General features: G+C 44.4%; 1 protein-coding gene across 3 annotated transcripts in view; it reads right to left on the bottom strand.

Annotated features, from left to right (window-relative positions):
- Positions 1-23,446, bottom strand: part of PRRG1 (proline rich and Gla domain 1) — a 48,681-nt gene that overhangs the window by 22,292 nt on the left and 2,943 nt on the right. For 2 of the 3 annotated variants that reach the window (XM_075913260.2, XM_075913259.2), the window contains exon 2: positions 11,764-11,813. The exons of the other annotated variant lie outside the window; for it this stretch is intronic. In XM_075913260.2, the coding sequence (XP_075769375.2) occupies positions 11,764-11,782 (19 nt within the window). In that variant the 5' untranslated portion in view covers positions 11,783-11,813. The remainder of the gene's footprint in view (positions 1-11,763; positions 11,814-23,446) is intronic. 3 annotated transcript variants of the gene reach the window in all.

Below are 23,446 nucleotides of genomic sequence, written 5' to 3' on the forward strand. Positions count from 1 at the left end.
CACCGTGTAAGTACATGCCGCCATATGGCCCAGGAGCCTGGAGCAGACCCGAGGTGTCGTGATGGGGGACCAAATTAGCCCTGAGATCAGCTCCACTATGGAGAGGAACCTGCTGTGGGGCAGGAACGCTCTTGCCACCTTCACATCGAGGAGGGCTCCCACAAACTCTATGCTCTGGGAGGGGGGTCAGAGATGACTTCGACATTTATCATGAGCCCTAACCTTAGGAAGAGAGCTCTTATGAGTGATACGTGAGCTTCTACCTGCTCGTACGAGCGACCTCGGATTAGCCAATCGTCGAGGTACAGGAACACGTGTACCCCTCGATTGCGCAGAAAGGTGGCAACCACAGCCATACATTTTGTAAATACCCTTGGTGCAGTATATAACCCAAAGGGGAGTACCATAAACTGAAAATGGTAACGGCCCACCATAAGCCGGAGGGACCTCCTGTGACTGGGCCTGATAGCCACATGGAAGTAGGCGTCCTTTAGATCGCGAGTCGCGTACCAGTCGCAGCACTGGGATGACCGAGGCCAACATCACTATTCTGAACTTGTGTTTTACAACCACCTCGTTTAAGTATCGAAGGTCCAGGATAGGACGAACTCCCCCTTTTGGTTTTGGAACAACAAAATAACGGGAGTAAATCCCCCTGCCCCGCAGATGCGGGGGGACCCTTTCTATTGCTCCTTTTTCGAGGAGCGCCACCACTTCCTGAAACAGGATGTGTTCGTGAGGGGTGTCCCTTACTAGGGACAGGGTAGGGGGTTTTGAAGGCGGTGGGCCCAGGAACGGGATAGAATAGCCCGTATGTACAATGTTCAGGACCCAGGCATCTGATGTTATCAGGGCCCATGCCTGGGCAAAACGGGATAGCCGGGCCCCAAATGGGGGGCCAGGGTGGCAGACTGGTACGGGACTCTTGAATACAGTGTCAAAACTGGGGCTTGCCCTGATTGGAAGGGCCGTGGGGACCTGTCCGCTGGGGATCTGACCTGGGGCGACAACGTCGACCCCTAGGCCCGAGGATGTGCTGCCGCCCCGGAACCTCCACCGGAGGCCCGGGAGCGGCGCCTCCAGAAATCCCCACGGGGGAGCTGGGGCTGCGCTCTACCCTGCTGCCTATACGGCAGTTGTCATCGCTGCGTGGCCAGCATATGTATTCCTAAGGACTTCAAAGTTGACGTAGTGTCCTTTAGGGTATGGAGCCTGGAATCGGTGTGCTCCGAGAACAAGGCCTTCCCTTCAAAGGGCAAGTCCTGGATGGTGTGCTGCAAGTCCGAGGGAATCCCCGAGACGTGGAGCCACGCCCTGCGGCGCATAACGACACCAGTCACCATGGTGCAGGCTGCCGAGTCCACAGTGTCCAATGCCGCTTGGAGGGCAGTTCGTGTAATGACTTTACCCTCGGAAACCATAGCCGCAAACTCCTGGTGGTCCTCCATCAGGAGTCGGTCTCTAAATTTTTCGACCGCCTGCCAGGTATTAAAAGCATACCTGCTCAGCATCGCCTGCTGGTTAGTGATATGGAGCTGCAGAGCACCTGTAGCATAGACCTTACGGCCCAACAAGTCCAGCTTCTTAGGCTCCCTTGCCTTTGGAGAAGGCCCGGGCTGAGGAAGCCTTTCTTTTTGGGCCGCGGCCTGTACGACCAATGATCCCGGGATGGGCTGGGAGTAAAGGAATTTGTGACCCGACTGCGGGACGAAATAACACCTCTCTACCCCTTTTAAGGTAGGGGTCAGAGTTGCTGGCATTTGCCACAGGGCATTAGTAATCTTTAAAACAGTTTTATTGAGCGGTAGAGCAAAACGCGTAGGGGTGTCCTCAGTGAGGATGTCTACCACTGGATCGGTATCCTCAATTATGGGCTCAACCGGAACAGCCAGGTTGGAAGCCATGCGCCGCATGAGGTCCTGATGTGCTCTGGCATCCATTGATGGCAGCCCAGGCGCTGGGTCCGCCCGTGCCTCATCGGGGGAGGATGACGACGACAACGACTCCTGAATCAACACGGGAGCGGTCGTGACCAACTGTGGGGCCGGTTGGACGGTCTGAGCCTCCGGAGGGCCTGTCTCCGGTACCGGTGGTTGCAGTGCCGCAGGATCTTGTTGCGGCACTCGAAGGGGGGAGGGAGGCACCCTAGACAGGGACGCAGACGAGCGGGAATGGTGCCCTAAAGCCTCCGACCCCATAGATGGTGGCGGCTAGCCCTGCCACTGATGATAGGCCCAGGCAGTCCAAAAAGGCAACTGCGGATGAGGGGGCCACATCTGCTGGTTGTGGTCCCTCCGGTGTCTGGATCTGGACCTGGACCTGTGGGTCGAGGATGCTCCCAAGGACCCCAACTGAACCGACACCACGTCCGAGTCCAAAGAGTAATCGGACTCCGGCCAAGGCGGAGCCGACGAGGAGTGTGGGGCAAACTTGGCCATCGACTCAGGTTTGCCCGCATGAGCATGGCGAGGACGTGCTGTCTGCGGCACCGGGGGACCCATTCCCGGTGCCGTAAGGGCCGCTGGTAACTGCGGCACTGGGGGACCCAGACTCGGTGCAGCGAATTCTGCCGAGTGCGAAACAGTCAGCTGTGGCACCAGAGTGCCCAGGCCCGGTGCCGTTTGCGACGCCACCATCTGCGGCACCAAGGTGCTCAGGCTCGGTGTCGGTTGCGATGCCTGGAGTTGTGGCACTGGGGTGCCTAGGCCCGGTGCCGAGTGCCACGTGAGAAGCTGTGGTACTGGGGTGTCCATGCCCGGTGCCAATTGCGTCGACTGGAGCTGCGGTACCGGGGTGCTCAGGCCCGGTGCCGGTTGTGTGGCCAGCAGCTGCGGCACCGAGATGCTCAGGCTCAATGCCGCTCGAAGCTCCCTGAGACTGACGGCTCGGCGTCGTGAAAGGTGCTGTAGTAGTAGTGGGAGCCGACCCCACCAGGGGTGGTCCCGACGCATAAACCACCATAGCATGCCAACCCGGGCCATGCATGGGCGACAGCGGTGCTCTCCGAGCCTCCAACGGGGGCGACCTCGACCCGTCCGAGTCGACCGACGACGGCGGGGAGGTCATAAGACTGATTATGTCCTGCGCCACTTCAAAGGTGCCCGGCGTAGACGGACGACGAGAGGGCAGGTGACCAGGGCTCACCAGGCCCCCTCGGTGCCGACGCTGCACCGGAGGGGAAACACACACCGGTGAACTGCCGCTACGGTGTCCAGCTGACGTTGGCTTTTTAGACGGAGACCTGCCCCGGGACTTCTTCATCCTCTTAGATGGTGGAGAGTGAGACCGGTGCCGGGATCTCAACGTCGATGCCCGAGGCCGGTGCGCTGTGCACCGCAGGCTGGTCCGGCGGTACCAGTTGAAGCGCCGTCTCCATAAGGAGAAGCTTCAAGCGGGAAACTCTTTCTTTCCTCGTACGGGGCTTGAAAGACTTGCAGATTTTGCAGGCAATTGCCAGATGAGCCTCACCCAGACACTTAAGGCAGCTGTCGCGTGGGTTGCCCCTGGGCATAAACTTCCTGCAGTCAGCGCACGCCTTGAAGCCTTGCGGCCCTGGCATTCCTTACCCCCCAAGGGGGGGGAAGGAGCAAAAACAAAAAACCTAACTATCTAAGTATCAGAGGGGTAGCCATGTTAGTCTGAATCTGCAAAAGCGGCAAGGAGTCCTGTGGCACCTTATAGACTAACTGTTAGTGCCACAGGACTCCTCGCCGCTCTAACTACACAAACTATTTACAATGTGAGAAACGGGAACCATTAACTATCTAAGCCTAAACAGAGTGAGAGAGACGCTCCAACGACCGACACGGCAGTAAGAAGGAACTGAGGTGGGGCAGCGCCGGCAGGGGTACTTATGCCCCGCCATGGCGGCGCCACTCCAGGGGGCGCCCCGCCGGCGCTACGGGTACTGCTAGGGAAAACGCTCCGGAAGACATGGTGCGTGCCATGTGCACACCTACTTCGAATGGACATGAGCAACCACTCGAAGAAGAACTTGGCTTGTTTACCTTAACCAAAAGAAGGCTGAGGGGGGACATGATTGCTTTCTTTAAATATATTAGAGGGATAAATACCAGGGAGAGAGAGGAATTATTTAAGATCAATATCAACGTGGACACAAGAACAAATGGATATAAACTGGCTATCAGGAAGTTTAGACTCGAAATTAGACGAAGGTTTCTAACCATTAGAGGAGTGAAGTTCTGGAACAGCCTTCCCAGGGAAGTAGTGGGGCAAAAGACCTATCTGGCTTCAAGATTAAGCTAGATGGGTTTATGAAGGGGATGGTTTGATGGGATAGCATGATCTTGGCAACTAATTGACCTTTCACTATTGGTGGTAAATAGGCCAATGGTGGGATGATAGGAGTTACTGTAGAGAATTTTTTCCTGGGTGTCTGGCTGGTGAGTCTTGCCCACATGCTTAGGGTTCAGCTGATCGCCATATTTGGGGTCAGAAAGGAATTTTCCTCCAGGGTAGATTGGCTGAGGCCCAGGAGGCTTTTCACCTTCCTCTGTAGCATGGATCACTTGCTGGAGGATTCTATGCATCTTGGGGTCTTTAAGCCATCATTTGAGGACTTCAATATCTGAGATATAGCTGAGAGGATTATTCCAGGAGTGGGTGGGTGAGATTCTGACCCCCTGCACAATGCAGGCCACAGACTAGATCATCATAATGATCCCTTCTGATCTTAAAGTCTATGAGTCACTAAGACCCAGGGAAGGCATTGCTTGCCCGTGGTCTTTAGGCTTTTTGCCGGTGGCCATTTTGTTTTCTTGATCAAGCCAGAACACAGCTTCCCTGCGGAACCAGGGGATCCGGGGGCAGAGGGCTTCAGGGGAGGCCAGGGGCTGGGCTCAGTTGCCGAGTGTGTCGTAGGGTTGCCAAGAGTCCGGTATTTTCTCCTGCTGGCTGGGGGGGGGGGGGGGGGGCATCAGAAAATACCTGACATTTTAGGTGTCTGGTATTTTCTGAATTTACCAGACAGGAGGTGAAAATACCAGACTGTCCGGGTCAATACCAGACATCTGGCAACCCCATTAGATCCCCAATCAACTGAAAATCCAGGAGTAGAATGGAAAGCCTGATCTCAGTGTGAGGACTCCATGTGAATCAACTATTTGCATACAGAAATAACCAGTTTGATGCAAGACAGGAATTTACATATGCATGTGCTAATTGTAAATGTGCAGTGTCAGTAACTGTGTGCGCATATTACAAAAAACTGGACATGCAGTCGGATTGAGAATCAAGCCCTCAATTAGATTTTAAGTACAACTACACCTTCCAGCCTTTTCTACTGATGTTCTCTACTGTTTTACACCACATGCTAACCACATAATAGAATTTACAAAAAACATTAGCCAGCTGAGGTGTGAAACAGTGTAAGTCTCACTTTTCTATCACTCCAGAAAACAATAGTGTGGAAAACTGGATAACAGAAAACAAAGGATTTAAATGGCAGCCTCCACACAACAGTCTTTCATTAGAATTTGCCAAATGAAATAAAAAGTTACTTCCTAAATTCCAGATGGTTGAAAAGCTGTTCTTACTAATGAAATGCTCTATTTTGTGGATGGCAAGTAAATTAGTTTCTTAAAAGTTCAATTGATAATCATTGGAAAAAAATTTAAAGAAAAATTGAGCTCCAATAAAGGCTCTAAACAACTTTTCCAGCATGATTTTTTCGTCTTTCAACTTGAAAGGCATTGTGTTTAAATAGTTTACCTAACTCAGAAATTCTTTTGAGTGCCCAAACTGAGGTATCTTAAAAGACCATTTTTAGTCGAAGTGTTCTGCAAATCAAGTCCATTTACAGAAACCCAACTTAAACCCCAAACTGATGCACTTAAAATTACTCTTGAAAATGTTGTGTCCAAATCCATCAGAGTAGTTACAGCATTAAACCAAGACTATGGAAAAAACAAAGTTTTCTTCATTTGCAGTTTGCGCTCCCCATTTTAGTACTCCGCAGAAGACAGAAGAAACCAAACAAGAGCTAGATGGACACAGCCAACTAGTTTTCAACTTGTTTTGGCATTCAAAATACAAGAGTCAATGGGTTGGGAAGCGAGGGGAGTTAATCCTAGCAATCACCAAGAAACACAAATATTCAGGTAAACACATTCAGTCTGGAATATATTACACCAGAAGTGTTTATTACCAGCTAATAGCTAATTATGCTTAGTATAGTGAGAACATTTTTAACCTTAATGGAACCTTTCAAATTCCTAGGCAGAACAACAATAATTTTCATATTCAACTTTGGGGAAGAAAGGGGATTAAAAAAGTGACCCCATACATAGTGCTACTAGACTATTTGTTGTTTAGTTTTTACTCATACCTCTTGTTCTCTCTCACCTACGTAGCCAAGTTCTTGGATGAAGTCTTATGAGGCGGAAGCTAGATCCTATCTACCAGGAAATGGCTCTGAAGGAGGATCCTTGCCTGATCCTCCAAAATGGAAATCTAGACTCTAGCCTACTGTGGTGTTGTTTGGGAAAGAGTGGGAAAGAAATGCAGGGTGTAAAGGCAGTAGTTGCTGGAAAAAGAACAGTAGCCAGCTGGCCTTATTTATAAAGAAAGGCAGGAGAGAAGAGAGAAAGGACTGAGGAGAAGCTGCTTGGTGGGTGCTTAGCAAGACAAAAGGAAAAGTAATTACTCAAAAGGGCAATGAAGCATGAAGACAATGTATTTGAAGGAACAGATTCCTGTTCCCCTCCTCCCTCATCACCCTGACGCTTATATTTAACCATTTTTAAGACTCCCTTTGTAGAATACAGGCACAGTAAATATAACCTGTGGTAGGTGAGCATGGATCTGTGTCATCTTCTAATCTAGTGCCTAGCTCACACACAAGTTTAATAGCGCACACAGAACTCCACACAACTTCAAGCCTGGGGCCCAGTGTCAAGCTTTTTCTCCCTCTGGATCCCTGGGCTCTGGAGCAGAGGGAGACAGGCATCTGGGCTCTGGGGTGCAGGCATTTAGGCAAGGGGGGGGGCCTTGCAGCTGGACTCGAGTGGGGGAAGTGCTGTTGGTATCTGAACAAGGGGGGACCTTGTGACGGGGGGGGGGGGCTCAGATGGGCCTGGTGGGGGAGAGAGGGTCTGGGTATCTGGGCAGCGGGGGGGGGGGGGGGGGGCCTGAAACTGGGCTCAGCAAATTGAGTGTGACTCCCCCCATAATGGCTTGGCTCTAAAAGGGAGCAGAGAAACAGGAATTGGATTGTCATACGTGTTTATCTATCTCTGTCTGGGGATGTTAATGAGACAGTGGTTTGGCAATGGCATCAGAAAGAGCTGACTTGGAAAAGCTAGAGCAGCTGTTGATGGGAAGGCAGAGAAGCAGGCTGCAGATACAGGTGGCTCTGCAGGTGATCAAAGGCTACACGTACAGCATATCAAATAAGTGAAACTTCATTTATACAAAAGTTTTCGATTTACCACTAAGGTGTCCAGTGGGGTCAATGATATAAAGCAGGTACTTTCATGAAGTATTAATTTATTGATTGGGCCTAGTTTCTAAGCAGTGGTTTAATATTTCAGAATCAGAAACTACTGCAAATGAATTTCACTTAACTCACAGCATAAAATGTATCACTTCTGCTTCAAGTGCATCAACAAGATATGAGGTATTAAAATAATCCATTATTCAAGTATGTTGGATCAATGTCTACTTGTAATATGTAGCTTACTTTAAAATAGGTTTCTCTTCCCTCCTACCAAAGCACAAGAACTTGTATTTTAGTGATGTAGAAAAGCCCACGAAGAAGCAGAAACCAGATGCTTAGTTAGCACTGTAGAGATGTAACTATCAGTCCAGCTCACCTACTGTCACAGACCATGGAAGGCTCGATAGAATGAAGCAGAACTAGTCTGATGCAATATAATCACTCGTGCTTATTAAAGTCATATGACTGTGACTTTTCAAAGGCCTATTTAGAGATCAATATAAACATAGCTAACATCACACAAAAAAAAGTTCTTGTCAAGGCAATCTTTTCTCCTGGAATAGTAATAGAAATGTAGCCGTGTTAGTCTGGTGTAGCTGAAGCAAAATACAGGACTATGTAGCACTTTAAAGACTAACAAGATGGTTTATTAGATGATGAGCTTTCGTGGGCCAGACCCACTTCCTCAGATCAAGTAGTGGAAGAAAATAGTCACAACCATATATACCAAAGGATACAATTAAAAAAATGAACACATATGAAAAGGACAAATCACATTTCAGAACAGGAGGGGGATGCGGGGGGGGGGGGGGAGGAAGGAAGGTAAGTGTCTGAATTAATTATATTAGAGGTGGGGAGAGTTAGAGGTCTGTGAGCTAATGGTATTAGAGGTGATAATTGGGGAAGCTATCTTGGTAATGGGTAAGATAGTTAGAGTCTTAACTATCTTACCCATTACCAAGATAGCTTCCCCAATTATCACCTCTAATACCATTAGCTCACAGACCTCTAACTCTCCCCACCTCTAATATAATTAATTCACAGACACTTTCCTTCCTTCCTCCCCCCCCCCCCGCATCCCCCTCCTGTTCTGAAATGTGATTTGTCCTTTTCATGTGTTCTTTTTTTAATTGTATCCTTTGGTATATATGGTTGTGACTATTTTCTTCCACTACTTGATCTGAGGAAGTGGGTCTGGCCCACGAAAGCTCATCATCTAATAAACCATCTTGTTAGTCTTTTCAAGTGCTACATAGTCCTGCTTTTCTCCTGGAGATGGTGATAACTGTAAATCAGTCACTGTCCCAACACGTTTGTACAAAGAGATGTTACTGTATTCTGGAACAAATTGGACGTGTTAGTATTCTGAGGCCATCATATAAACATGCAGCTGTGATTTCATACTTGTTTGCAGATAATCTTATGTGTGATGCCATATAAATAACAAGATAGCTGAATTCACTATTCTTGCACAGCTCAAGGTAAAGAAAGAGCTGCACATGTTAAGCATCACTATCCAACAAGTCCAGGATCTCCAAAATGCACAAAGAAGAGATAATTATGTTTGTAGCAGCATGACTGAGTAAAACTAAGTATTTTAAATACAAGTATCGTCACTGGCCTTTTGGGATCAATTTAACTGAATGTGGCAGTCTGTAGCTACCACACTTAATTAAACCAATTACTATAAACTGTTTGCTGGCTTACACAAAAATATGGCACTAACATCTCTGCCACCAGAAGATCTGGAAGAGATGCAACATGAAGGCATCTTGTTTGCTGTTCCAGTATCAAAAGGTAATTGCAGTCTTGTAAATAACCATCTCCTTGCTAGGAAGCCTGTGAACACAAATAATTTCTTCCCTAAACACTAGAATTATCCCTCCAAGAGGAAAAGGGGAAAAAAAAGGAAACCAGCAGAGAGCTAACTCTAGCATCAGTGTCTCAGCAAGAACAAATAGGGAAGAAAAGTTAAATGAAATTAAAATGGTTGGTAGTAAACAGTGCATCTGTATGCATTTCAATTGTAAACAGAGGACAAGGGAAAAATAAAAATATATATATTTCTGCTGTTACTCAGAATACCCTCAAAAATAACTCATCTGATGAAGTGGGAGCAACTCAGCAGCACCCCAGCTGCTCTGCCCCAGGCGTCCCCAAGTCAGCTGCTGCTGAAACTGACCAGCGCTGACTACAGGAAGCCCGAGGCAGAGTTGCTTTGCCCCAGGCTTCCTGGAATCAGCTGCTGATCAGTTTCAGCAGCAGCTGACTTGGGGACGCTTGGGGTTCTTAAGTTGATTCTGTATGTAAGTCAGAACTGGCGGTCAGTTTCAGCAGCGGCTGAATCTGGACGCCAGTTCCGACTTACATACAGATTCAACTTAAGAACAAACCTACAGTCCCTATCTTGTACATAACCCAGGGACTGCCTGTAGATTGAAAAAAAATGTTACTATTAAAACAGTGTTGAAAATGTTTTATAGTGCTTTTTACATGAAACCTTTCTAAGTCCATTATTAATTCACTCTATAATACAAGTGACTTTACTGTCCCTTTTGTGTTTTTTCTACTGCCATGGAAATTAGTGACAAGTCTCAGAGGAGTAGCTGTGTTAGTCTGTATCTGCAAAAACAAGTCATTCTGTGGCACCTTAGAGACTAACAGATTTATTTGTGCATAAGCTTTTATAGGTAAAAAGCTCTTCATCAGAAGTAATTAAAGCTTTTTGAGCCACAAAAGCTTATGCCCAAATTGATCTGTTCATCTCGAAGGTGCCACAGGACTCTTTTTTTTTTTTAATGGAAACCAGTGAGATACCATACATTTAGCATTATGACTTTTACTCCTATATTCTTAAGTCACAGTGGGCTGGAAAACAATGCTCAAGGAACTGGCAAATGTGACATTCATGTATTATGTAAACCTGGAGTTTGCTGTACGTGCTACGTGAAAGCTTCCCTGCATGTTAAGACCATATAGCAAGCTCTAAAAGCTCACTGCATGTGCTCACAAAATGGAGTTGCACCATAACTAGCGTCAACATTCTACATGAGACACATAGCCCAAATTAGGTCAATCCCACTTCAGCCCAAGTGAATGACATTTTTACCGCCTCAGCACACTGTGTGTCTGTGCACATTACTGTATAGTTTCTGAGTTCTGCTTATTATAGAAGTCCTAGTTATAAGGTACAATGCTGTATATGTCTAATAGTCACCACTGAAATGGACACCAACAAAAATCTGTCAGGAAGATGAAATTTTTCTAGATCCCCACAAAGCTATATTTATCAACAACCACCACCACCCACTTCTTTAATACCTGCTTCCTACGATTTCTTATTAAAAAAAGAAGAAATCAGGGTCTACTGCTCACATACCTCCACAGCTAGGAGTGGTGGAAAGGAAGAGCTTGTGTTTCAAAAGCAGAATCGATGAGTCTAGCATAAGTGGGTAAAAGAGTAACTGCTTTTTCCCCTACTTTGCAGAGGTTTTTACAGTCTTCTGGAAAGCTGAATTCATATCCCCAAAGACATCCCCCCACACCCAGCCTTTAACTTTTATACACGTTTTATATGTGGACCATTATAGAGTGTCATATTAGAGAGCAAAGCTATAAGGGAGAGAAAATTTTGAATGAAGGCATGAGGATGATCAAGGATAATGGGCAGGAGGATGTAAGTGTGATTGGTTTCATCAGAGGTCTCTTGGGACTGTGAACCTGGTGTGCTGATCATGACACTGAGCCCACCAATCTTCCCTCTGGGGCACTCCACCACCCTGTCTTGATGAGTCAGAAGCTCTGGTCTCCCCCAGCCAAAGCACAGGTAACAAACCCCCCACCCCCATAGCAGAGCAACACAGACACTGAACTCACTCAGCCCTGAGAGGGTTCAGTTGATTTTGTACATAATTGTTTTCAGCTTTGTGAACTGGCCCTTTAAAAACACCAGATGTGGACTTTGTGCTGTTTGCATTTTATAAATGTAAAGACCACTTGTACTTAAGCTACTATTAATTTTTAGTTCTGTGACCGGCTCCTTCATCTGCCAAGATGAGTTCTAATGTAGGATGAGGGGTGAATTACACCAATCTATAGCAGAAATATGATTATCATCCTTCAGGACTAAACAGACAGGAAGCTTCCTCTGAACAAGAACCACTTTATCAAGGCAGATGTCAACATTTCTAAAAGCTATAAGCTGAAGACAGGTTTTGGTACTTTCTTTTGGAGTGTGGTAAAGTCTCCATTTAAATAGAATAACTATAGATATATGCATGCTCAGCGTTGCTTAAGCAAACACTTACCACTGCCCATGGTTTTCATGGCCCAGGCAGAGAACTGGAAAAAGGAGAGTCTGTAAAGAAAAAAAGAAGGGGGGGAAGGGGAGAGGGAAAAAACCGCTGTCAATTTTGTAAAAGTGATTATCTAGGAAATACTCTTCCTAGCACAAAAAGTTTTGTGTTTCCTCTTTTGAGGGACCCGGGAGATTGTTCTTCAAAAAAGGGGGAGATTTCCTGCACAGAGGATAGAGTCTGTCTGAAACTCCCATACAGGTTAAGGATGTCTGCAGGCGCCATCCTGACAAGTACCGTTGCAGGAAAAGAGTCTCCAGCTCTGGTGTGGTAGGTCCAAGCACACCTACCCTGTAACATATGTCCGCCATTTCAAGAAGAATATTGTGTGAAGATAATGCTATACTGAAACAATGGACACTGTTACCTGTTTAGAGCGCTTTTCAGCTTAAGATGACATTACATCATCTCTTATCAGATACCTTCAAAACCAGGGATGGGCAAGATATGGTCCATGGTTCAGATCAGGCCCACCAAGCCTTTGGATCTGACTCACTGAGTCTCAGGCAGGCTTGCTGCCAGCCACAGCCATAGGTCGCTGAAATCGGTCAGCTGTTGGGGCCACTTGGCTCTCTGTTGAGACTTTGCATCAGCTGCCCCCGCCCCAGCACAAATGTTGCAGCTCCAGCCAATGAGAGCTGCAATGATTTTGTATGTGCTGCCCCCACTCTCAGCACTAAGTCTCTGCCCCCCCACCTCATGCATAGCACAGAGAGACACTTGGAGTAGCCAGCCACTGAGTAGCCTGGGGCTGCAGTAGGCAGGGAACCTGCCTGAGGGTCCTGCTCGGCTGCTGGCCGGGAGCCACTTAGTAAGCGCCTCCCTGCCAGAGCCTGCCTCTGGCATCCTACTTCCCCCATCCCAAATCACTGCCCCAGATCACCACCACCTCTTGCCTCAGGGTTACCCAAATCCTCCGCACTTGCTTATTCCCCAAATCACAACCCTTCCTGCATCCTAACTCCCTCTCCGATCCCAAACCCTCTCCTGCAGCCCAAACCAACTCCAAGCCCCCTTCTTCATCCAACCTCAATTCCAGACCCTGTATGATCTCCATAGAAAAGTGCAGTCCTTGACCACTTACCAAAATCTTGAAGTGGCCCCTAACCAAGAATTATTGCTCACCCTTGTTCAAAGCTAGGGATGTTAAAATGCAGATAATTGACTAAGCATGTAACTGCTGAAAGTTTCAGCCGTTACATGCAGCCGCAGAAGCTAGCTCCCTGGGAGCTAGTGCATGCTGAGAGCTGGCTTAAGTGCCATCTCCCTGCTCATACCAGCTCCCACCTACCACCCCACCCTGATGCTATATCATAGGCATCAGTGCAGGGTGATAGTCAATTCCCCAGGAGCCAGACGAGGAGCTGTCTATAACCTTTTTGGTAACAGACAAGCTCATGCTTATACGTTACCCTTTTAAATGGCTTACATCCCTATTCAAAACCATAAAAAGGTAGCCTTGCATTCTACAGAATCAATCACAAAAATACATTAAGATGAGATTTGATGCCCCTGATGTGTATCAATATACAGTACTTTCTATCGTGGTACCCTACCTTTTTAAAACTAGCTATAGAATTAACAATGTATTTCATATAAACCAAGAAAAGCAATAATTTCAAAATGTCACTGTTCCAGTGTCTCAAAATTACAAATATAGCGTTGGTTGCTATATATAACTGGAGTTCACTGACGCCAGAATCCCCTTTAAATGAAAAAGATCATTTAGTGAGAAGACCAGTGAAATCTTTTATAATACCCAGAATTTTTTCTATTTTGATTATAACAATCCCAGAATTTGGTAAGTCTAATATTGTAATATTGCAACATATTTTAAGTATTTGCTCCAACAATGCTTGTGTATAATATATGCATGAACTATGGGAACACCTCAAACCTTTTTGAATCTTTTATACAACAAAGCAGATGGTGGAACTGAAACAACTTGTGACAACTTCCATCAGTCAATAACTGTGTTGAACAGTTCAGGAACAGACCTGTACCCTTGACAGTCATCACTGTTGTACATCCTAGTACCTAAGCAGACATGGACCTCTTGGTACTGCACATCTACAAAAAGACTGAGGAGTTTACCAGTCAGTCACACCAGCAACTTACAGGCAGAGCCAAAGAAGAGATTATCAAGACTCAATTAAGTCTATATACACAAACCTCAAACTTCCTGTGCCGAAACACTCTTGGGTTTATTGGTAGTGGCAAACATCCTTCTCATGGAGCCCCTACTATAGTATTCCATGGAGTGTGATTTCTCTCAATCATGGTTTCCAGCTCCCCAATTAATCTCAGGAGGATACAGGGAATGAGGGTAGGGGGTCTTTGGTACTATGAACCGCACATGAAATATTACACACATTGGAACCCAGAACACACCTCTTCATCAAATGATGGGCTCACAATTTTTGGACCTTCACACACAATGTAGATTTGCTGTTTGGAACATACTCGCCCTGAAAACTACTGGTGCCCCTACCCTTTTGTCATGTGATTTGAACCAATACAACATGTCCATGACAGGACTTGGAGACTTGCTGGAGAGGTGCCAGCAAGATGATTATTAGCAACACCTACAATTACCTGTGATAGCAGCCATAAAGAAAACGAAGTTGAGGGCAATTCAAAGCAAGCTTTCCATTTGTCAAAGACACATGGCTGAGTGATTCTGCTGTCAAAATGGAAAACCAGGCTGAAATCTGCAAGTAATTTCAAACCCTAACCTTTGCAGATGAAAGCACTGAACACAAACAAATGCACCACTTGCAAGACTGTTGTTAACCTACTATTATGGGGGGGAGGAGAAATGAGGAGGAAGGGGACAAAGGTCTGCCTTGAAGCAGCCTCCGTCCATGGTGGTTCAACATAAAGGGCACTATATTCTAGAAGAGGGAATGTTCTTTCAGTGCAGTCTCCCTACTTACAGAGGATGATTTTCCTAGTGTACAGCCCAAGGTTCTGATCCTGCAGTTTCTTCTGTCTAGGTGAACTCATTAGAGCACAGTCCACAAAAGACAATTCCACTGCAATGGCAGAAGTCTGTCCACACACAAGAAGCCACAGGATCAAGACCTAACACCTTTCCTATATTAATGTTTAAAAAGCTACACGGAGTAAAGAATATCCATTATTCCTGTGTTGTTCTCTCCCTTCTACTTGAAGCCCTTTTCATGTTCTCTCCCCTTCCCAGTCCCAACAAAAAAAACAAAGCCTTTTTAGGGATTTTCCATTTTAGGTCAAGGCATATGTACATAAGTTCTTAGTTTCCTAATACACCAGTCTATATCTGATATTACTCAGTCGGTCCTTTGGATTTAAGGATTAAAAAAAGTCAAAAGAAAGTTGTACAGAGTTGGGAAACCAAGATCTGACTATTTGAAATATCGCATAATATGCTTAACTCATTTTTATATACTTTCAACCATTTAAAATAGATTCTACCACATTCCCTCAATAACGCATAATTCTCTTCATAAGTTACCAATGCAAATATTTATGTAATTATGTTTCAGAGTTCAGAATGATTTCACATCTCAAAATAGTTGTCTCTGTTTTGGGATTCCCTCCAAACCTTTATCTGGTTGGCTTCCCAAGAACTGAGCTCAGCTGCAGCCTGTGTCACTCAGTTATCTTTATTTGGCATATAGTCATGCTACACGTAGTGGGTCACACTCAGACACAGGAGTATGGATGCAGGATACACTCCAGCTCCTGTTACACAGAAACGTGTCTCTCTTTATTAACATAAAATATGTCATTGTATTTAGTGTTCATTGTGTCACACATTTTAGCTCTGGCTTTGTTATTTAGTAAGAACCAAACCCTGTACCCATACTATCTTTTGACTACCTATTTACCTCAGCTCTACATTCCTAACTGTTTTTGTCCCTTGTTATCTAGTTCATAGTAAATAGGGCACTGGGTGTTCTCTCTTATCTTGGTTGACTCTTACATTCTCTCTCCTCAGCTTATTGACCTATTTGTTTATTGTATTTAGCACAAAAGTTCTGTTTTCAGCCTGATAATTCATGTAACTCCCTAATTCTAGCCTCCAAGAAATAAAGCCTCCCTCCAAGATATTACTCATTCATGTCATGCGGAGGCTCAACTACTTTCTTTTTAGGCTGTGTTTTATATTAGCACTCATTTCATTTGCATTATATTCTGCTTTTTTCCCCCATCTTTTTTGTTAATTGCCCAGCAGTACATTCCCAAAACCATTTTAATCATTTGAACCACCATTAAAATAAGCTCCAAGTACAAGCTCATCTCCTCTGGCACAGCTCACCAGGGTGTATGCACTGTCTGAACGCTATTATCCCCCATTTCTTTTTGCTCTTTTAATTAGAGCTAAGAGTGCTCATTGCTCCATCTTCCTTTGTGCCAGAAGAGTGGTGTTAATGGACAAGAGAGGTAAGCGTGCAAATAGACTTGTTACCAGTAATTCCCATTTGGTATTGGCTGTCAGATTTTCCATTCTCTCAATCTGAGTCAGAGGGGTGAGGTACAGTCAAAATCCATCTGAAAAGCAGTATTAATTTGCATTTTTGATATTTCCCTATTCAAAACCTCAGTCTAGTAACCAGGACTATTATACTGCTCAGAAGTTTATGCAATTGCATATTCTGCACTCTACCTTTTATGCAAAAGAGACAGAATACAAGCAAGGAAGCAGATATCAGGAATTTATTTAGAAAAGCAGTTTCTATGGTGCTTCATAGGGTCATTACAGATTCAGCCCCATCTCCTACACTTTCTACGTCTACGATAGTTGATGTTGATAACGATGACCCTGAGGCACTGCAAGATGCTGAAGTACCTTCTGAATCCAAGAAAGATCAAATTTATGTTCAGTGTAAGTTTTAGCTGTAAGTGTATTTTTAGTGATTTGAGTGTATGCCATATGCTGCGTGATGTCATAAGAACCCACAGCATGGAAAACTTTAGCTGTACATACCTAAATGATTCAAGAGACCAATCACTCTTTAATACAGTACTTTACTGGATTGGTGAGTACCTGTATACTATTTTATACTTTATTCATTTTGTTGTATAATAATTCTCTGAAAATTGGTATTTATTGCATGGATAAATGTAACTTAGCCGGACTATTTCATTAACTGGCACCTCCCATTCCACCATCATGATGGAGAACAAAGCTTTTAATGTATATTGCAGACTCATAAGCTTTTAAACCATCTAGTTCCTTCCCTGGTTGTCCATGTTGGCCCTTAAATGCCATCCAAATGTACCTCTTGTAATTCTCCCATCACTAATGAAACTCCTGTGTTTGACAAGACAATTTTTTTTAGAAAGGTAAATCAGTTAATTGTTTATCTATAGACAGGATTGTTAAATTGTGTTTAATCAACTAAATCAACTCATCAATTAGTCAATAAGGGGGAACTGCAGAGTCACACCTGACAGGCTCTTAATACATTTAAAGGCTGAAGCGCAGCTGGGGAGGGGGGAGAAAACAAGCGTGAACTGGGATGGCTGATTCCCAGTTTACACCCGGTCTCCCATTTCCACCAGGGGAGACAGTCCTGGGGGAAACTGACTTTTAAACTGGCTTCCCCCAACACTGGCTCCAACTCCCCCCCTTTGCCATTTCTGATAGAGGCAGCAAGGAGGGGGGAAGCAACTAGTCAAGCCTTATTGGATAGTCAACTAGTTGCTTACAACCCTAAGCTTGAGGGTGGTTGTAGTATCAGCTGTAAATATGTTCTCTTCCTCATGTGCTCATGGCCAATAGGGGCAGCAGGGAAAAGCATCCGGATAGCTGGGGAAACGGCAATTCAGCAAAGTGCTGAGGGTAAGGGGAGGAGGACTGGAAATGACAACGCACAGAGGTACTTAGTCCTTAGACAACGCACAGAGCTCCAGGGTTGGATCTGATCTTGGCTTGCCTGACTCTGGTCTGAGAGGCTCAGGGCTCCTCCTCTACTCCCTCCCCATCCCAGTGGAGAGCTGGTGTTGGTGCTCCAGCACCACATGGGGGCTGGACTGTAGGGCCAGTGTGGCTGCAGGGGGAAGCCCTGAACCTTGGGGGCTAGATCCAGCCCACAGACCACAGACTTTGTAGCATCCTTGGCTTGGCTTCTTAGCAGAAACCAATCCATGTACCACATGCTCCATCCATGCAATGCCCATGTTTCCACTGCCTCTACCTCATCTCAATGAAGGACAAAATAAGGGTTATAATCTAATTCATAGTAAGTTGCCTGGGCATTCTCCCTCTTGTCTTATTTGGCTCATACATTTTCTTCTTAGCCTCTAACCTATTTTGCTGACCTTGTTGATGTTCTGTTTTCAGGCTAATAATTAATTTACCTCCCTAATTTTATCTTCCAAGAAATAAAGCCTTCCTCCATGCATTAATTACTCATGTCAGGCCAGATGAGCTACAAGGGGACTTGAAAACATTCTGGATCATCTCTCATTTGCCAGTTTGACTTTTCACAAACACTATAAATACACAGAATATGTGGTAATTATGTGAAAAAGATCCTCTGAAGAAGCTAGTCTATTTAAGAAAAAAAAAAGACATTCTGATCTACATCAGAATGTTGGTATATTTAGTGTTTGCTTGGTGTACACAGAATGACTTACAGATCGCTCCATGTAGAGCAATTAACCATGAAAGGGTAAGAAATTTCTCGTTTTAAGTACTACACGAAATAAGAGAAGTTTGAAAACATGCTATCTTAAATGTTCTGCATTGTAAGCAAGTTTAGACAAGTTCCTGCCTTACCTGTTTTCTCCCAGAAACTAAGGCCCATAAGATAAATTTACTAAGCAAAGTACTAATGGGATTTTTCCAGTCCACTGAAATTAGCAACTGTAAATATTTAAGTGCATGGAATAGCAGCCATGCAAAAAAGTCAGACATTGTTAAGCATTTCATCTACTCATAATAAACATAGAAAGCCTACACGCTTATTTGAAGAAAAAGAAAAAAGGACAAAGATATGCAAACTTACAATAGTCAAACAAAATCAGGACAAACGCTCACAGCCCTGTAAATTCTAAAACATACAGAAGAGGGATCAGCCATATGAAGAGGGGAAAAAAAACCCCCACAACCTTTCTAAACTGCTGTTTTTCCCCAGACCTAAGTGATGTGGGAGGTTCCATGTATATGTATTTTATAAATACACACTAGCTCTATCTACAGTAGAGGCATTTCCACATATTTTTTGTTCCTGATAGGATTTTAACATATGCACACAAAAGCACTGTCTACTCAAAACAACATTTAGCACACAACGCTGCAGAATTAGGGAAGATGTGTGGGGAAGTGCACATGCCATGGGCAGAAGGGGCAAAGAGTCAGCCTCTGGGCAACATAGGAGCGGGGAGGGGGGGAGAAGGCTGGCACATGCAGAAAGGGTCCAATCCCTTCCTCCGCTCACCATCAGCAGAAGTGAAGCAATGAAAACCCAGCTCACGCTGCTACCCTCCCCCTCCACTAACCACTGGAAAGCCGTGTGATGTAGCCAGAGGAGCAAAGCAAGCTGGAGTGGTGTTGCTCTGTTTCCCTCCCTGTTGCCGGTGAGTTAATGAAGAATTTTACATCCACCCACTCAAGTCACTTTATATATGTAACACTGCAGTGATATTAATTTGCAAAAGTAATTAAACTTAAAAGACTCTCTCAAGCACATAGATAAGACATTTGTAGATTCTATGAAAATTATAGTAAAAATGCTATCACCCAACATCAGTTTCCACAAAATTTAAGCTCTCATTTAAAAAAGATACCTATCAAGACACATGATTGCAAAGAAAGCCTCCCAACTGGAAAGTAAAATAAAGCTCATGTATTGTTTACTAAAACTATAAATCATTCCACTGCCTCTGTTGCTGCTGCTTATAGCTCTGCCAAGAACAGCACAGTGAAATTAGCAAGACGAATCAATTTCACAATTGTTATTCAGTAAGGAATGAACAGTAAAGCCTGATGTGTTGGGTCACAGAAGTCCCCTTCAGACTGCCACTTGGATGGGCTGATAATATCACTGAGCCCGCTACCTACCTCTTGGGGCACATCACCTCCCTATCCTGCTGAGCCAGAAGCTCTTCTCCCACCCAGGAAAAACACAGAGTTGGGGTAACAGCCTCCAACAGACAAATGAGAGCAGCTCAGTTTTGAGAAGGTGCAGTCACAGGGTACACAGTCCTAAAGGGATCAGAACCACAGATAAATCTGTCTTACTTTGTATAAAAGTTTCACACAAAACTCATGAAGCCTCCTCCCCCTTTAACAACAAACAAGGTATGTACAACTGTTGTCTCACTCCTCACTCAAGTAAAGATTATTTACACTGGATTTAATATAAACAAGTGATTTTATTATGAATAAAAAGTAAGATTTAAGTGGTTGCAAGTGATAAAGTAAGTTAACATACCAGCTAAACCTAATACACTATGAGAAATTGTTAAATCACAATTTTTCACCCTAATTCTTAATTCAGGTAAAGTCCTTTTCAGGACAGAGCTATTCTTTCTAAATTGGGTCCAATAGCTCTTCTCCTCCCCTGTTAGAGTTCTTTTGTTTTCAAGTATGACATATAGCCTCTCAGGGTGGGGAGCAATCTGTGATGCCAGATGAAGACAATCATTGTTTACTTCCCCTTCTCATATACAGAATTTCCCTAGGGCAGGAAGTCTTTATATAATTCCCCACACCGCTGTGGAAAAATGCCAAATTTAAGATGGATTCCAGAAGAAAATGGCATGATCACATGTCTGAAGGACCAATCATAGACCAGGCTTACAGGAAAAACAAGATTATTCAGAAAAAAGGAGGAATCCTGTGACGCCTTAAAGGTTAACAGATTGGACATGAGTCCTTGGGCAAAAACCTGCATCTGATGAAGTGGGCTCTCTCTCACAAAAGCTTATGCCCAAATAAATCTGTTAGGGTACGTCTAGACTACATGCCTCTGTCACCAGAGGCATGTAGATTAGGCTACCAGACAGGAAAATGAAGCGGCGATTTAAAGAATCGCCGCTTCATTTAAATTTACATGGCTGCTGCGCTGAGCCGACAAACAGCTGATCAGCTGTTTGTCAGCTCAGCGTGATAGTCTGGATGCGCGGGTGTCGACAAATGCATACCTGGGTGGTCGACAAATGCCTTTGATGTCGACACCCGCGTGTCCAGACTATTGTGACAGAGGCATGTAGTCTAGACATACCCTGAGTCTTCAAGGTGCCACAGAACTCCTCTGTCAGATACAAAAAGTGGCTTGTTCTGATATTTAAGCCTATTTACAGATCACTGTCTTGAGCAAGGGTCATTAAGTTCCTTAAGTACCTCTAATGACACCTGAATCAGTAAATAGGTTTCCTCTTCCTATTTCCAACTTCAAGTACAGGAATATACATACATATAAATAGAATATACATGTTCAGTGGATTACAAGCTCTCCAAGGATAGTTTACATTCCCCACTTTGTATAAAGCATATTCAAGTGATGCATATTAAAAAACAGATTTCCATAAAAATGAGTGTAACATCACAGTAAGAACCTTAAGAATAATGCCACTTTCAACTGTAGTTTAAGGGAAGAGGCAGAAGACGGGCACAAGAGTTATCCGTAGAGATTAAAAAAAAATGGAGAACTGGGGCAACAGCAGAGATCTCTTTTCCCTATCACTCCTCAAAGCAGCCCAGAGTCTTGAGGGAGGGGACTAGGGAAAGGAGAAACAAAAAGCTGATACAGAGGCAGTGGAGCAAGGCAGCAGGTGGGAGCTGGTACACACTGCTTAAAAGCTGGCTCCCTGGAAACTGCCTCCTGCCCTGGTATCAGGGGCAGCAGCTGGCTCCCCAGAAGCAGTGTGGCAGGCAGGAGCTATTACATGGTTAATCAATTAACACACATTTTAACAACCCTACTCAAACACCAAAACAAATATACCCTAACAAACAGAGTTTGGAAGAGGTATATGTCCTCATGCTGTAGGACACAAAGCTAAACAATAATGGCTTGGGTTAAGAAACTTCCCCAGTGACGATTTATTTCCTGACTGCCTGCAGTATGATTTTACTGACAAAAGAAAGGTGCATTTGAGTCTGATCTCTGCTGAAGAAGCTATACTGGAATAAACTGATCATTAGCCTAAAATGTTACAGGATTGCCTACTTTTGTTTACCGATCACTTAAAACAATGTTACTTTAAATAGCAATTAATACAAAAAGCTTAATTTGCTCATTCAGATCTTTTAGAATTCACCAAATATGCATTTCACACAACTGCGGCATCCAAGACCCCTTTTCCCACCTCAGCCTCAAATATGAATGCTAGAAACACCTTAATTTTATGCCAAAAGTTTTCCCCTAGGTTAGAAATAGTAGTAGTGCCACCATAGCTTGGTCCTGCCTTGAGGGCGGGGGGCTGGACTCTATGACCTCTTGAGGTCCCTTCCAGTCCTATGATAGCACCTGGAAAAACCCTAGTCATAGACAGGGCCTCACTTTGTTAGGTGACATATAAACACAGAACAGAATCAGTCCCCACCTGATGTTACTAACATACACCCAATCACATTTATAGCTCCATCTAGAATTATAAATACTTAAGCTACACAACAAAAATCATGTTCTCTACCACTGTAATCTAGTCACTCCTGCTGTGAAATACAACAAATACCACAAAACAACACTACAATAGCGAAAGGCAGAATGTGAACGTTCAGTCGGATTTTAGGCAGTTAACATGCAGCTTTTTAAAATTCTAATTTGAATTTACAATTTTATATTAGTAACTCAATTTTGCTGACTACTACAGCACTGCAGATAATTTGATCATCAGCACCATCCATAGTCAACTGCAAAGGGGGAAGGACCAAGCACTCACCAAACACTGAAAACAAACAGTTTTACTATGTACTAATAATCAGTCTTGTTAAATAGAGTAAACAAGGAAATGGGCTATGGGCTAAGTATTGTAAGGTTAGATTTGAAAAGGTTAAAGTTACCAACATTTGAACTTGAACAAAAATATCTGGCAGGGACAGCAGAAATTAGACATTAGGTCATTTAATCCATCCTTTGCCACTCCTCTGTTCTCCACTTTTTCAAATAGTTTATTTGGAATGTAAGGGGCAGCATGGAAGAGGACACAGAAAATGGCTATGGGAGGCCAAATAGACTGTAGAAACACTACGCTAGGACACTGCATCCTGGAAGCCTTTGGATAGTATTTCATTAAGAAGGGTGTAATTATAAGCATGAAAAGTCAAAAAGAACAGAGTAGAGAATCTGATATTTGGCATAGAAAAAATAAAGTCCTTTACAAGTCATACAACAACAGAGTTAAGGAAACAGACACCAGATTGCAGGGGGTCAAAACATTTACCACTCAGGAGCTTTCTCTCTCTCAATTAGTCAAAGGAACTATTTCCAAACTACTGCCTACATTTCCTTGCTTCATCCTTATGGAGAGAACCAGTTTATAGTAGAATGCTCATTTTAGTTTCTCACTCTGCTCCTTGTCTCCTTTTACTTAACCAGCCTCAATTTCTCCCCTCCAGCTTCTTGTTAAATCTCTCTACCTTACCTCACCTCCCTCTCCAGCCCCACAGGTTCTCAGATCCATGGTCATGCCAAATTCT

Source organism: Pelodiscus sinensis, chromosome 1 (assembly GCF_052426305.1).
Source record: "Pelodiscus sinensis isolate ZL-2025 chromosome 1, ASM5242630v1, whole genome shotgun sequence".
In the NCBI taxonomy this organism is placed as follows: Eukaryota; Metazoa; Chordata; order Testudines; family Trionychidae; genus Pelodiscus; species Pelodiscus sinensis.